General features: G+C 41.7%; 1 protein-coding gene across 4 annotated transcripts in view; it reads right to left on the bottom strand.

Moving 5' to 3' along the window:
- Positions 1-15,660, bottom strand: part of CA8 (carbonic anhydrase 8 (inactive)) — a 57,402-nt gene that overhangs the window by 14,147 nt on the left and 27,595 nt on the right. For all 4 annotated transcript variants that reach the window (XM_073331073.2, XM_073331075.2, XM_073331071.1 and 1 more), the window contains one exon: positions 3,440-3,535. In XM_073331073.2, the coding sequence (XP_073187174.1) occupies positions 3,440-3,535 (96 nt within the window). The remainder of the gene's footprint in view (positions 1-3,439; positions 3,536-15,660) is intronic.

The raw sequence follows: 15,660 nt of genomic DNA, 5'->3' as shown, positions 1-15,660 counted from the left end.
GTTTGTTCCCACAGTATTGCATAGCTGAGGCTGTGTGCTCCACTCCTTATTAAGGATAACCTCTCATTGAAGCGAAGGAAAGTTTGCTTGGATGAGAAGTGCAGAATCATAGCTCACCCCTTTCTTCCCCAACCCCCCATATACACCCACACCCTTTTTATACTCCAGGGGTGAAATCCTGGCACCATTCAAGTCAATGGCAAAATGTTCCCATTGACTTCAATGGGGCCAGGATTTCACCCCAGACCTTTATTGAATGTCTTTGAGAAGCAGACAAAAGACACATGTAGAAAGAAATTTTTAAAATGAAAGATCCTGATTAGTAATGTAGATTTAAAGTAGCCAGGTTGAATCGTAGAATCAGGGCCCATTTCTAACTTGAGCTATATATATATATGCTCACACATATATGCATGCCTGCCATTGACTTCATTAAGAGCTGTATGCACATGTACATGGGCACAAATGCGCTTAGATAGTTTACAAAATGTCATTGTTTAAATGCAGTATGTTTCTGAACTAGGTACATAAGCACTATAGAGCAGCATGGGCATATTTTTTAAAAAACCTACAGAAGCAAAAAACTTCACTGCACACACAGTTCTCCCCCTCTGGAGAGGATGAGAGAAAGAATGAACCACTTATGACAGATGTTACTCACATTGCTTAATGTCTTATTGGAAGATACTAAGATGGTGAGGGTCTATACAGAGTCTATCTAAGTCTATACAGAATAGAATAATAGATTTACAGTTTCCTAGGACCAAAAGGGACTATTGTGATCATCTAGTCAGACCTCCTGTATAACAAGGGCAATAGAATAAAATACGGGGAGCATTTTCAAAAGCACGTAAGTGATCTAGGAGCACAGGACCCATTGACTTTTAGTGGGACTCGTGCTCTTAAGTAGGTGATTTTGAAAATCCCTCCCTAAAAATCAGGAACTCATAAAACTTTCTGGGCTTGATTTTGATGTCACCATGCATCATGATTTCAGCTGAGTTATTCCTAACTTACACCATGCATTGTGAGAGCAGAACAAGCCCCTGCGGTGTTTTTACATTCATAAGAATGTTGACAAGATTGAAAGAACTAAAATTTGACTTTTTTTCTAATCTGCCAAATGTTTATCAATGCCTGTGGATGGGAGGAACTGGAATGCAGGGGGAACTTGCACCAAGGCAGGAATAGGTTATTTTAAAAATGCACCCAACATTTCCAACTGACTAGTGGTCTTGGGGGTGCTCGGGCATGTGTTTGCGCATATAGATTTTTAGGAGGAAAAAAATTTCAGTAGGAGTTAGAAACCTCCAAGAAGCGATTATAAACAGCAGGGGCTGAAAAAAAATCACTCTTTCTGCCTTTAACAGAAGTGAAAAGAAAATGTGACTTAATTTTCTCACTGGACCATTAATAAGTAGCATAAAGCAAATTATGATGTTTCTTTAGACAATTTTTAATTATGTGGAGCCTTTCTTGGCTAATAAGAAAACATCATGGAATGCTTAAGGCAAGAGACAGAAGTAGAAAAAAAGATACCGGTTAAGTTTCAAAGATTTATTTAAGAATGGTATGTAACTCTGTAAGTGACTCCAAGGTTATCTCTGCTGGAATTAGAGGGTGACTTACATAAGCAGTTTTGACATAAGCCTGTAGGATAAGAAGTTGAGAGAACTGAGAATTTCTAGCATTACTGTTTAACAATTCTATCTCAACACTGAGACTGTAACCAATGTACCTTTACATTCAAACAGAGGTAAATCTCAGAGGTGCTCAGAAGCTCATTATGGAATATGGCTAATTAACAGTACAACTGTGAAAGGGAATCCATTTGATCAAAACATAAATCATAACTCTTTTCCTTGAACCTCCTTAAATGGAACTGTTCACTGCTTGTCATGACTAGGGCTGTGTGAAATCAATGCTTTGGGTTCACAGGGGTTTTGGGAATCAAAACTGCTTGGCTTTGTTCATAGGGTTCACAGCTCTTGAAGCCACTTCAGTGTCACTTAGAGTCAGGAGATCAAATGAACCCACAATTAACTCCCAGGGTCACCAACAGGCCACACAGCCCCTTTATTTTTGACTTTTCAGGAAGGGCTGCCCCATGACCACCATCACCCAGCATCTCCCAGTCCAAAAGTCTCTCCCCACCTTATGCTCCTATGCAGAGGCCACACTATGGTGGTGTCCTTGGGTCTAGCACAAACTCTCTACGGGGTTACCCCTATTGGCAGCACTGGCCTGTGCTAAACTAAGTGGAGACTTATCCACACAACACTCCTCCTGTCCACGTATCTCCCAGGATCTGAATAACAGGACTGACCAAGAGTGGAAGGGAGCAAACTTTAAGTGGACTTGGTCCCTGAGAGATCTAGGAGGTGTTGTATCCCAGAGGCACACTACCTCCTTCTGTTCCCACTGGAGGGGTGTGATTCCACACCTGTCCCAGCAGAGACCTGTGCTGTACTGCCACCATTTACAGGTAGCACCATGCCGCAGTACACAACAGTTTAGGAGAAGAAACTGAAGAATTTCCTTTTCCAATTGAAACTTCAGGGTGAATTGATGGAGCCTGGATGTAATTACCCAAGCAAAGTCTGGCCAGAACATCAGCGCTAACAGCCTATTTCATATTAAGAGTGCTGTGGGACTTTTAACGACCAAAGACGTGGTCAGCACTTCAGTTTTTATACAGCACCTGCAGCAGCACAGTGCCACCTAGCATGCTAGTGTTCAGCACTGACTGAGTAAGATTTCCAACACCACTTCCTGCTGCCACCTAGGTGTTCTTTGTTCTTCATCCGATGAAGTGAGCTGTAGCTCACGAAAGCTCATGCTCAAATAAATTGGTTAGTCTCTAAGGTGCCATAAGTCCTCCTTTTCTTTTTGCGAATACAGATTAACACGGCTGTTACTCTGAAACCTTTAAAGGTATGTCATCCAAGTACCTACCCAGCCCACCGCTGTTTAGCTTATATGCCATGACAAGGCTGCAGGACAAGGCGGTTAGATGGCACGTTTTCCATTCTTTAGTTACATTATTTTAAATATGTTGCTTTTAATCAAATATCATTTTAGTTACCATATACACTGAAGATACATGTAGACAAACACTTGTTGTAATCACTGTTCTCTTTAAGCTGTGCGTGTGTGCGCGTGCATGCAGATCCTAAACCCCGCGCACATGGCAAAACACCGCATGCACAAAAATTTGCACAGAAGCAATTTTTTACACACACAGCCTGTCAAAAACTTGCACAGAAGAAATGTTTTGCGCACACGGCCTGTCAAAAATTAGAGGGAACATTGGTTGTAATAGAATACAAGCAGCTGTCGATTTCTTTTGTTTTCTGAAATCACTAACGGTAGAAAGTAGAAGGGGACTCTTTTACAGGAGCCAAATGATAACATGTGATAACCACAGTAAAATATTTACCTGGACGAACAGAGCAATGATAGCTATACCATGCTTCTTCCCCACTGCTTCATCAATACTGCTGTACCGTGTAGAGTTCCAGTGGATTAGATGGAGCTAAAACAAAACGATACAGAGAATGTCACCAGTAGGTAAAGGTTTCTGTGTACCTGAAAAACAGGAAGGTGATTTTAGCTAACAAAGCCAGCACATATTATAGAAGATGGAATCCCATGATGACCATTATAAGTCCAGGAAGAAAGAAGGTACTGTTGATAGCCTCCCCTCCTATTTTAACCACAGAAAGGATGCCTTGCATTCAGCTCTCAAGTATCCATGACAAAGGCATGAATCAATGTGGGAGCAGTGCATTACAAATGGTGTACTCCCTCATTTTGAGGCACTGATATAAACTCTGTAAACTCAAGCCATCGACATTACCTCTCACTGCCAGCTAGCTCTCTTCCAAACCTCAAATTCATATATGCCACATTAGAATATAGCTGTGGACATAAATTTTCCTAACGTTCTTTTAATTGGCTGGCTGTGCCTTCTTGATAGTACATGTCTCATGAACTACCACTGCAATGGTGAACTGCTGGGACCTCATCACTGAACAACAATCCCTCCTCCGCCCCATGCTCATTGAACGTAATGGGTTGGGAAAAGGTTAAATGGGGAAAAGGTAAACACAGGCAGCATGGCTGGGGAGAAGTGGAGACAGGCAGCTTGCAGATGCGAGAGATGAAGGTATTGGTGGATAATAAGTGTGTATTACGCTGCCTTTTTCCCCCCAAAGCGCCAGTGAAAGCTTGTGGAATCAGGGCTTGAATTAGTTGCTGCACATGTAAACAGGAAGCAATAGTCACTGGCTGGTAAAAGGGAGGTCTTATTCTGGCAAACTGGTACAGCTGCCCAGCAAGCATTGGGAATCCCTGTCATAGAAGCAATCTGTTAATGAAAAGAAAGAAAGGGGAAGACTGACAGCTTTATATAGTCAATGGCAATATGTATTTCAAACAGCTGACTGTTTCCAGCACTAATGATAACATGTTATCTCCTTGGCTGTGGCCCATAACATTGCAGAGGTTTCCCCCACTCAAGCATGTCTGCTTTTAAGTTTATCTAGGAGCAGACCTGGCACATTCCATGCAGATAAAACAGCAACAAAAAACTAAATTTAATTCCCTGCTGTAAAATCGAGTGATCGATATTTTGCACTGTTACGTGTCTGAGGAGTGAAAATGTCACCTGTTTATCTAGCATTTTTCCCAGTTTCTCAAAAAATAGTCTTTAAAATAGAGTTTTTCTCTGTCTTACTATTTCTGCCTGGCACCCCCAAGCAGGGATGACTGCTCTCCACTCCCAGAGAGTTTGCTTAGATTGCTGAGCATCTCCCATGATCAGGCCCTCAGACTGCTGCCTCATCCCTTATTTCAGCTCAGATAGAAACCAAACATACAAATCTGATTATCATTCTTTCAGAAACATTCAATAAAGAATCTTTAAATGTACTGTTTAAAATTAGCATATTAGATCATTTTGTTCATTCTGAACACAAATATTTGACATGATAAAGAAAACTCCAAGCTAAGTTTCGTTAGAAAGTCCAGTTGCATCTAGAAGTGCTAATATAAAAGGTACTTACCCATAGCTACAGAAGTTATAGGCAAATAAATTACCAGCTAAAACAAGACACAGAACTAAGTTGTGTCCCTGTACGTCCTGCATTCATAAAACCTTACTTGGAACCAAATCAGTGTGAAGGAGCAAATCATCTTGTTTAAGTTTACTATTTAAATGTGTCCTTTGGTAACTTTGTTTTTTTCATAAGTTTGAAACTTTCACAAAATGACCTTTATTTCCATTTTCACTTTTTAATATTAAATGATTCTATAAAAAGCGAAACAAAAGATCAAATAAGGACAATTTAGTTACTAATACTGTCTCTAGGAAAAATTTAAACTAATACAACCCAATTAGTTTAGAAGGCAATGCTATACCTTAAGTCAGACTATTTGTCCAAAACGCTATATTATTTGATTAGACTGGAATTTGCAGATATTATGTTAGCCACTAGAGGGGGCTCACGCAGCCTCATGAACATAACAAACCTTGAAATTAACAAGGAAAAATCTACTTCCTACAAACAGGTCTGTACAGACACCCAAAAAAGAATAACATTCCAGTGACTGTAATTGTGATGGTAATGTCCTTGGTACTGCAGAAAACAATACCCCATATCACTGCTATTATTTTAAATGTCAGCGTAAACCTTTCTTTCTGTGACCGTAACAATGGTCTTGAACGTTTAGAGAGCCCATTACTTTGACTAAGTCAACAGGCAGATCTGAGCTAAAGCCACCATGACATTCAATGTGTTGTTACGTTCAAAGAGGTAACATTTGTAATCTGACTTTTTTTGCATTCCGACAGCAACGTTGCAACATGTTGTTTTCTGAAGTTCTAAAAGGAAAATGCATGACTTGAGATTTTCCTCAATGAGGGGGAAGAATGTACCAGCCCCATATAGCACAACATCAGCATCCTTTACTTGTTGAGAGGCAGACTGGACTAGTAGCTAGGGCCCTAGACTGGGGTATAGGAGACCTGGATTCTATTTCTGAAGCTGACCTGCTGTGTACTGGGGAGCAAATTACTTCACTTCTCTGTGCCTTCCCCACTGTGTCTTGCCTATCTATTTAGACTGTAAGCTCTTCAAGGCAGAGACTGTCTACTACAAGTTTGTACGTTGTCTAGTACAATGGGGCCCCAATCTCGGTGTAACAAGACTGATAACTGTAGCTCCGTTATTAAGAAAATCATTAGTGGTCAAATTTTGCTGTGGCCAGTCTACAAGGAGGAGCAGAAATACTGTGAAGTGGTCCTGTGCAACAGAAGCCCTGGTGGGGATTTGTGCTGTGAAGTGCACCTTGCTGCTGCAGTGACCTGGTGGAGATCAGGATGATTATGGTCCACATCAGAGGAGGACAAGTGCTCTTGTGTTCTTGTAGCTGTAGAGCTCTGTAGTGGATATCCACATCCACAGACCATTTTTGTGGATCATCAATCAGATGAGGATACAAATTTTGTATCTGTGCAGGACTCTGTATATCTGGTTCTGTCCCTTGGCTTCAGAGGGTTGCTTGAGCCACCTTGTGGGTGCAGAAACAAAGCACTGAGATGACAGTTACTACTAGGAGATAAAAATGGATGCAGATGGGGAATAAGAGAGGGGCGGAATAGGATGGGTTGAATTAAAAGACTCCTGAATTTAACTGTGATGAGAGATGGGTGCATATGAGCATTAGTTAGGGACAAATTGGGCCTGGTTTTCGCATGTGCAAGGAGCCTTCCCTCCCTCACGCTCCAGCTACAGTGGGAGGCTCTGCATTCTCCTGAGCACATGCGCTATTCTCTGCTAGTGACCACTACATAGCTGAGAGTGGCAGGAAAAATATGGGGGGACAGTGCCACCCCCTCAGGTAAACACACAGTGCATGCTCCTAATGGGGTTACAGTGAGAATGTTCCCAGTGCCTGCTGGAAGAGCTCCAGGAGGCATTGTGCATGGCACTTCACAGACAAGAAGGAGACAAAGGCCTTGTCCTCAGGAGTTTACAGTCTGAATTAGACAGGCAACATAATGAGAAATGACCACAAATCATACTATAAGAATGACCCCATGCCTCACTGCATTCGCTCTAGCACTGATGACTTTATACATGCACATTTAAACAAATAAACCGATGGATAGCTTCATTAAAAAACTAATCAAGCTAATTCTCCTCCAGGAGGGGAGGAAGAAAGAGAGTTCAAAACTGTACCTCTTCCTTCTAGTCTTATATACTTGGGAATCACTCAGAGGCTAAATTGATGGAGGCCATATAAGTAAATAGATAGGTACACCAAGGGGGAACCAAGAAAGGGAGACATCAGAAAACAAGTGGAAAAACAATTCTGCTCTTAGGAAAGCATTGTTTTCAAACTACCATTTATTTTTTACTCTTTGTGTGTGTGTGTGTGTGTTCTTTTGTTTGTTAGTTGTTTTATTTGTAATATGGTTAGGCATACAAAAGTCAGGTAACAACATGAGATACAAAAATAAAAACAACTACTGATGGCAAAAAAAAAAGAAAACCCATCTACCAACAGAGATTATACAATTTGAACTCTGAGGATTACATTCCCCAATTGATAGAACATACAATTCCTGTTAATATTCATGGGAGTTGGATGTCCACCTTGAAGAACTGATCCCAACACTTCTGAAGATTTTTATAATACAAATATATGATGCCTTTGTAACTGTACATTTCATAGCTTCACTTTCCATCCAACATGCACCAATTTATATTCACTATTCTGAGAGTGATGCTAACATTTTGATCCTTATCAGACTAATGCACAATATTCTGCTAACCTTCATTTTACTCTAATGTGAGGCAGTCATATAAAGAACACATACTGGTGATACCCCAGACTGATATGACTATAACCACAGATCTGGTAAAATAATAGACTAAAATCACTAGACTGTACTGGCAGTTTATCATTATGTGGTTTTAAAGCATCCATCATTCAGAGGAGAAACAAGCTGAGACTGTCAGTACAACAGGAAAGGTTCTGTACAATTTACTCCGTTAAAGTTTTGATTTTCACTGGTTATGATGTTTTTATTGAGCCAGAAAGAGTCAGCTACTCTGCTACTCTGCCATTCGGATGCACAATGAGAAGTATTTTCATAAACTATTTATAAAACTAGGAAAAGGTCCTTAGCTGTCAAAGAAGAACTTATTTTCCTTGGAGGAGAAAATAATAATTCAGAGGATTTTATTGTAGCTGGATGAGTGGCAAGTTAGTAGCAAGTTCCTTTCAAAGTGAACTGAAACTTTAAAAATGGTAAATAAATAACACTGCACTGATGAAATTGACTTGTTCTGCCATCAGTTAGAGAGAAGTTTCTTCTTAAGTATCACTAAGAAACTCAGATACTAGATTGAGCCTAGGAGAAATATTTCTTTCTGTAGGGGCCATATCCTAAGGACCTTACTTAGTTTTTGCTCCATCCTTCCTTAAGCCAAACACGCACTGATCTCAGTCCTTATGGTTTTACTCAGACAAAATCCCCTCTGACATTAACTTGAGATTTGCATCAGTAAGTAAGGACTGAATACAAACTCAGTAAGGACCTGAGCTTCAGGCCCTATGTTAATAATGTACCTGTGACTTTAGAATGATTGACCAACCCTGATTTAGAAAACCATGCTTTTCTGTTTCCAGGCCACCAGAGCAAGATCTTTTATGTCTGAATGAAAAGATGGGGCCCTAGGGCGCTGGAGCCTGACATGGAATCAGAGGCATTCTCAGTACTGCTGATAGGTTTATTAGTTCTGGCAGTCAGCTTCTCTCCATAACAAACAGAGTCACAGAATCTTGTAAAAGTTCACTCCTGACTAGGTCAATGGCTGTTCTGTGCAGCTCAAAGGGGTCATGAATTCACAGAGAACAAAAGCGATCAGTTAAGCTCTGATGTCAGCCAGTCTTATTCTTACACATCGAGAAACCTAGTCAGGAAGTGCTATATCAGGTACCTGGCTGCAGACATCCAGCAGTGCAAACTCTGGATTGCAATGTTACCTAGTCTTCTAAGCTATGTCTGACTTGACTCACTATTAGCCCTGTCCTTTACTGCCACATTCCCATATCCAACTGTCATCTGAGTGACAGACCCCTCCTGAGATGCCGTATGGAAAAGCTCCCTATGGAATAAATCACAGTTCATTATTTATGATGACACATCTGATTAACAGTACAGATTGGTGTAGGACCTTTGAGATCTGGGCTCAGTGGTTGTGGTGGGCAAATGGGAGCCAGTTACCTATTAGGGTGAGTTGGTCTGTTTCCCTTCTGAGGAAGGGAACAGGCTCACACTTGGGAGGAAGAGTCTGTTTGGGAAGGGGAGGCTGAGCAAGCCATCTGTCTAGGGAGATAGACACACAAAGGTTTGGTGGATCTAAACCCCATTTAGCCTTAATCCAGCCCTGACTACAAGTATGTTATTCATTTACACAATAGGGAATAATTTGCCCAGTTTTTCTACATTAAAAAGTATTATATATTTTTACTTTCTTTAACTGTTATAAGAGGAATTATGAAATCCTCATTTAGTATTTGGACAAACATAAAGAACCATTCCTTCTGCACTAGTCAAATGACAGTTTTAATAGTAAACTAAGCAGCTGGGACTGGAAAGGCAATTACAGGCCAGCTCATGCTCCCTCAAAGGCAAACGTCTATTGACTTCAGTGGCAGCAGGACTGGGCCCTGACAGAAAAAGTCTGCACAAGGCAACAGCACATTGGTTGAGAGAACAGAATGCAGCATGAAGCACCTGCACAACCTGGCTGTAGCCACTTCCCCCAGTCCAGCTAGCAGCCATGGCCCATGGCACCCCTTTAACATGGTGATGTGGTCCTGAGGATTAGCTCTGCTCATGAGCCTCCCAGTTGTGCTCTTCTCACATTGAGCTCTTCTCCACACTTCTGTGAAGAATATGGCTGGGGATTTAAACTTCACAGTTGTGACACTCTGTGTCTGGGGGAACCCCCTGCATCTCCATGTTCATCCTTATAAAATGATTGTGTGGTATCCAATGCAAAATTTGTCCTGTCTTTGGAAGGCTTATGATGCACTGAGCATTGTTGTTATAGTAATGTTATAGGTTTTAATTTCATGTATATAGTTATGAGGCTGAAAATGTGTCCTTGTGGTTTAAAACAAGCCCAGGCAAAACTCTCCAGAAACAGAGGGGCAGTTCACACCTCATCAGGGCATGTATGGGAAAAACCCAACCCAGCCTCACAGGAACAAAGGACACTAGAATAGGCAGCAACAAAGGATCTGCTGGACTCTTGAGTGAGTTATCCCCCTTCCCTTGGTCAGTCAGGGACTATGATGAGGTAATGCTCACCTGACCCTGAAGGGGCGGGGGGGACAAAGCCAAGAGGGAAGAAAGAACATGATAAAAGGGAGAAATGTTTGCCATGTTCCTCCTCTCTCTTCCACCACCATCTACAGACATCATCACCAAGTGACTGAAGCGCTGATCAAAGGGGAGAGCCTGGCTGAAGGGCAACAGCCAGCCTGTGGTGAGAAGCATCTAAGTTTGTAAGGGCACTGAAAGTTTTAAGATCAGCTTAGAATGAGTTTTGCTTTTATTTCATTTGACCAAATCCAACTTGCTGTGCTTTGACTTATAATCACTTAAAATCTATCTTTTGTAGTTAATAAATGTGTTTGTTTATTCTACTTGAAGCAGTGCGATGGTTTGAAGCATGTCAGAGACTCCCCTTGGGATAACAAGCCTGGTACATATCAATTTCTTTGTTAAATTGACAAACTCATATAAGCTTGCAGCATCCAGCGTACATAACAGGACACTGCAAGACAGTGGTTCCTAGGGTTGTGTCTGGGACTGGAGATATTGACTAGTGTCATTTGGTTGCACAATCCAAGCAGTTTACATGCCAGAGGGTGTGCGGGAACAGCCCAGGAGTGGGGGTTCTCACAGCAGAGCAGGGTAAGGCTGGCTCCCAGAGCCAAGGATTGGAGTGACCTAACAGATCACTGGTCCAGATAACATCAGGGGAACATCACAACAGTATGTTGTGCATTCCCTCTATATATTCGCTCCACTATTTGTTCCCCACAGGAAGGCAGACATATGGCATGCCCATTGTTGGGTTTTGGGGGAGGGGCAGGGAGGATCTAAAAATGCGGGACAAGAATGAGGATCATAGTGAGCAGATATGTACAATAATATGCTGCCATTGCTGAAGAATAATTTTTCAGGTGTATCTAAGTTAGAAAAACATTTTGTTGCTACTGTAACTTCACTATGATTACTGAGCATGTGCTATTTTTGTAATCAGCTATTCATTTTCTTCCATTGCCTAAATTCTTACTCTCGTTGGCTAATTATTACAAAGACTCCCTTCTTTTATGCAAGCAATGTCAAATGTAAATTAATCCTTGGGAGCCTGTTTGTTTCTCTGTCAGAACTAGGTTACACAGAAATTTCCCATTAGCTGTGCAACTAGGTACTGTAATCTCTGGAACAGTTTGTTTAGGCCAGTATTGTTGTCAGCTAAGCATATTTCTAAAGGTTTAAGACAAAGACTGTCCCTATTAGTTCTGTGTGTCTCTCAAGCTCAAGAGATTCCAAGGTTCTGTTTGGGTGAGCTAAGCATCATAGAGCTTATCAAGAGGGGTATCCAAATGTATCCTATCCAAACCTGATTTCACTCTGGTTTTAAATATTGTATGAATACTGTGGAATGGCCCTCTCAGACAAAAAGGAAGTGCAAAGGAGTAGAAGTTACAGCTGCTAGGATCAGCATTAACTTCAAGACAGATATCTGCATGAATAGCAACCCAGTTCAGAGGGAAGCCTGCCACCAACAATGACTACTGCCCAGCCACCCCTTTGAATTTCCCTCCTCCAAATTGCTGAGCTCCTCCAATGTGTGGCATGGCTACAGAGGAGCCTCTTCTGGGTCCCAAAATAGAGGGTAACTCCTGAGCTTTTCCACCTTGTTGTAGTCTTCCTTGCTCTCCTTCACATTTCACATCTGAGGCATCAGAGGGCATGCTCTAATTTAGGTTGCACCAGAAGGCAGAGAAATCCAATATAGGCATCCCAGTGCAAAGGATTACATATAGATGAGTGCATCATTACACATAAAGACTACAAATGCCTCTGTACCAATGCAGGAAGCTTGAAAACACAAATAGGTTGGCTTTCATGTACTGGTTAGATGAGAATGAACTGCATTATACCATGATTTCTGGCTGCAATTTATACTAGAAAAATGGTTTTGGTAGAAGAGGAAGAGAAGTATTACTACGTATTAAAGAATCTATGGGATATAGAGAGAGTGTCTTAGGAAGAATAGGTTTTCTGTGTAGAGAAGAATACTTAGGAGGTAGATTCAGCAGGAATACAAATCTGAGTTTATTAAAATTAGGATGCACATGGGGCTCTCAATAAGAACAAAGATGAAGTCAAAGGGAACAACTATGGGGGAAAGCAAAAGCCGTGGTAAGCCATCATCATCCTTGTCCTTGACCTTGGGGCTGAACCTGCCCTGGACATAAATTAGAGCAACCTAAGGGCTGCTCTAACTTATACTAGCCAGTAGAGTCCTCTAGAGCAGTTTCAGAGTAACAGCCGTGTTAGTCTGTATTCGCAAAAAGAAAAGGAGTACTTGTGGCACCTTAGAGACTAACCAATTTATTTGAGCATAAGCTTTTGTGAGCTACAGCTCACTACATCCGATGAAGTGAGCTGTAGCTCACGAAAGCTTATGCTCAAATAAATTGGTTAGTCTCTAAGGTGCCACAAGTACTCCTTTTCTCTAGAGCAGTGTTTCTCAACAACCGATCCATGGACTGGCATGGCCCCTGAGATCTCCCTGGCACAGTTTAGGAAGGCAACAAGCCAGTCCCTGGTATCAAAAAGGTGGAGGAACACTGCCCTAAAGGATGTTCCACGGGTTCAGGTTTGCCACAGGGCATCATGTTGTGGTTCCACCCACAACATGATACAAAAGTGGAGGAGAGTGTATGAAGTAAAGGGAATCTTCACCTGCCCATTTGGAACTGGTATGATGTTCCTTTTATAGGTTCTACAATGCAAAGGGACCCTAGTGAAAGCTTAGGACAGGGGTTCTCAACTGGGGGGTCAGGATCCCTCAGGGGGTCATGAGGTTCTTATATGGGAGGGTCGCAAGCCATCAGCATCCACCCCTAATCCCACTTTGCCTCAGCATTTCTAATGGTGTTAAATATATTAAAAAGTGTTTTTAATGTATAAAGGGGGGGGTCACACTGAGAGGCTTGCTATGTGAAAGGGGTCACCAGTACAAAAGTTTGAGAACCAATGTCTTAGGATATGGTCCAGAAATGTATGTGAGATTAGAAAGGCAATAGAAGCTAGTAGAATGGTAATGTGTAATTTCAGCTACCCAAATACTGAGTAAACAATGTCACATGAGGGCATGACTTGGAAAACAATTTCTTACTACCATAACCAATAGTTTGTGTGAGCGTTTAAAGGGGAGAAACTTGACTTACAGCTGAATTGTTTTAAGAAGCAAGTGTGTTTGAGCCACTAAGACTGACCATAATATACAGTAATTAAGTTCCACATCCTCACAGGGGGATCATACCAAGGAATACTACCATGGCACTCAATTTCAAAATGGTGATTTTTTTTAAAATAGGAAGTTAGTTATTAACAGCCTGAAGGGGAAAGTTAGGAAATTAAAATTCATAGAAGCAGTATAGAGGCTGTTTGAGAATATCTTAGTGGCGAGACAGAAGGTCTGTGTAGCCCACAACACAAAAAGGAAGCAAAAAAGTGAACTAAACAAAAAAGCCTTTGTGGTTAAATGGCAAGGTGCAGGTGTTCAGTCAGGCTAAAAATATATCATTTCACCATGCAAATTCAGTCTGAGTGAAGCTAGGTGATAACTGAACAGAACATCAACTTTGGCCAGAACTTGCCTTCCCTCCTTAGTCCCTTCCACGGGTGCAGAAGGCTTGATGGGAACTACCTTTTTGTTCTGTGTTTGTATAGCACCTAGCTCAATGGGGCCATGGTCCAGGACTGGGGCTTTAGGTGCTACCAGAGGACAAATAAATAATAGTGAAAGCAATGTGGGTCTGATTCCAGTGTGGCTCTGAGGAATAGGGTACAAGGATCTTGAGCTGAGCATCCACATCACCTGTACAGTTTTGTTCCACGTGGGATACTTGCAGGCTGTTGAGGAGAGCTCTCGGTGAATGGACATGCACCTGGGATGCTAACAAAAGCTATGTAGTTTATCATTACAGGCTGGGCTTTTCAAACGAACCCCAGGGATGCTGATATTCCACTGAATTTTAACAGGAGTTGGGCACCTAACTCCCTTAGTCTCCTTTAAAAGCAGACAAAAATGGCTGCTATACAGAGAAGTGAATAGAACTTTGTTCCCACGTGACAGAGTGCTATCAGCTGAACACTGACAATATGGAGAAGGCTGCAGGTCCAGCTGAGGGCAATTACACACTTTCTGGAGGGCATTGTGAGCACTGGGCTAGCAAGGTAATTGGAGAGAACATAGGGGGAGGAAACAGGAAGCAAGGGGCAGCTCAGGAGGAGGTCAGAAGGAAGCAAACAGTTTGCATGCGCTGCAGGGAAGCCTTCCCTGGCTGTAAGACTGCATTGCATGGTATTACTATGTAAGAGAGGAGTAAATACACACCTTGGTATAAGATAAGCAGCCCAGTGTGTATGGCTGGCTGTGAAACTACCAGAGCTAGCTAGGCAAAGAGGTTCACTGGGTAGTAACAGAGGCACCCTGAGACAGCCCACCTTTGAAAACAATAATAAAGGTGATCCTGAGAAGTATGGACTGGAGAGCAGCATTTCAGTGCTAGGGAACATAGTTGACAAAAATCATTGGAGTTAGAAGGCACCTCAACGACTATAATGGGGAAAAACCAGCACAACTTCTGCTAAGCTAAATGGTATCTCTCTAACCTGTCATAATTCACTGAATGAGAAAGAAGAACCATTGGATATAATTGACTTTGAAAGTCTAAGGGCTGGTGATATAAAGTCCCTCAGAATTAGTTTGACTATTCATATATTTATTGACTTATATTGCGGTAGCCTTTACAGGCCCAGTTAATGTTTGAGGCCCTATTGTGCTAGGTTCTGTAAACATACACAACAAAAAGATAGCCTCTGTCCAAAAGAGACAACAGGTGGGTACAATGAACAGATGTGAGGAGAGCACAAGGTAACAGTGAGATGCTGTTCAGCCAATTTCGTACCCACGGAGTAAGATGTAATTCTCAATCATGGATTAAAAACTAGCTGAGAGATAGAAAGCGTAGATTAGGAATAAATGGCCTGTTCTATAGCAAGAGGCTGGTAATGGTGTAGCCCAAAACCAGCACTGACTAGTGTTCTTCAATTTATTTACTAGCAACCTCGAAGAAGGGTTGAAAATGTGCTGGCAACACAAAACGATGTAATTAGTCAATAAAGGGAAGGATTGCAAGGCACACACCAAAGGGCCTGAACAAAACTAGATGACAGCATGGCACACCTACAGCTGAAATTCAATTTATACGAGTGAAAGTGCAAGGAACCGCTGAAACTATCCATACACATGGTGATGGGTTCTGAAG

The sequence above is a fragment of the Lepidochelys kempii genome, chromosome 2, assembly GCF_965140285.1.
Source record: "Lepidochelys kempii isolate rLepKem1 chromosome 2, rLepKem1.hap1, whole genome shotgun sequence".
NCBI classification, from domain to species: domain Eukaryota; kingdom Metazoa; phylum Chordata; order Testudines; family Cheloniidae; genus Lepidochelys; species Lepidochelys kempii.
The sequence above is the reverse complement of the archived record's forward strand: the minus strand, read 5'-3'. Positions and strand labels throughout refer to the sequence as shown.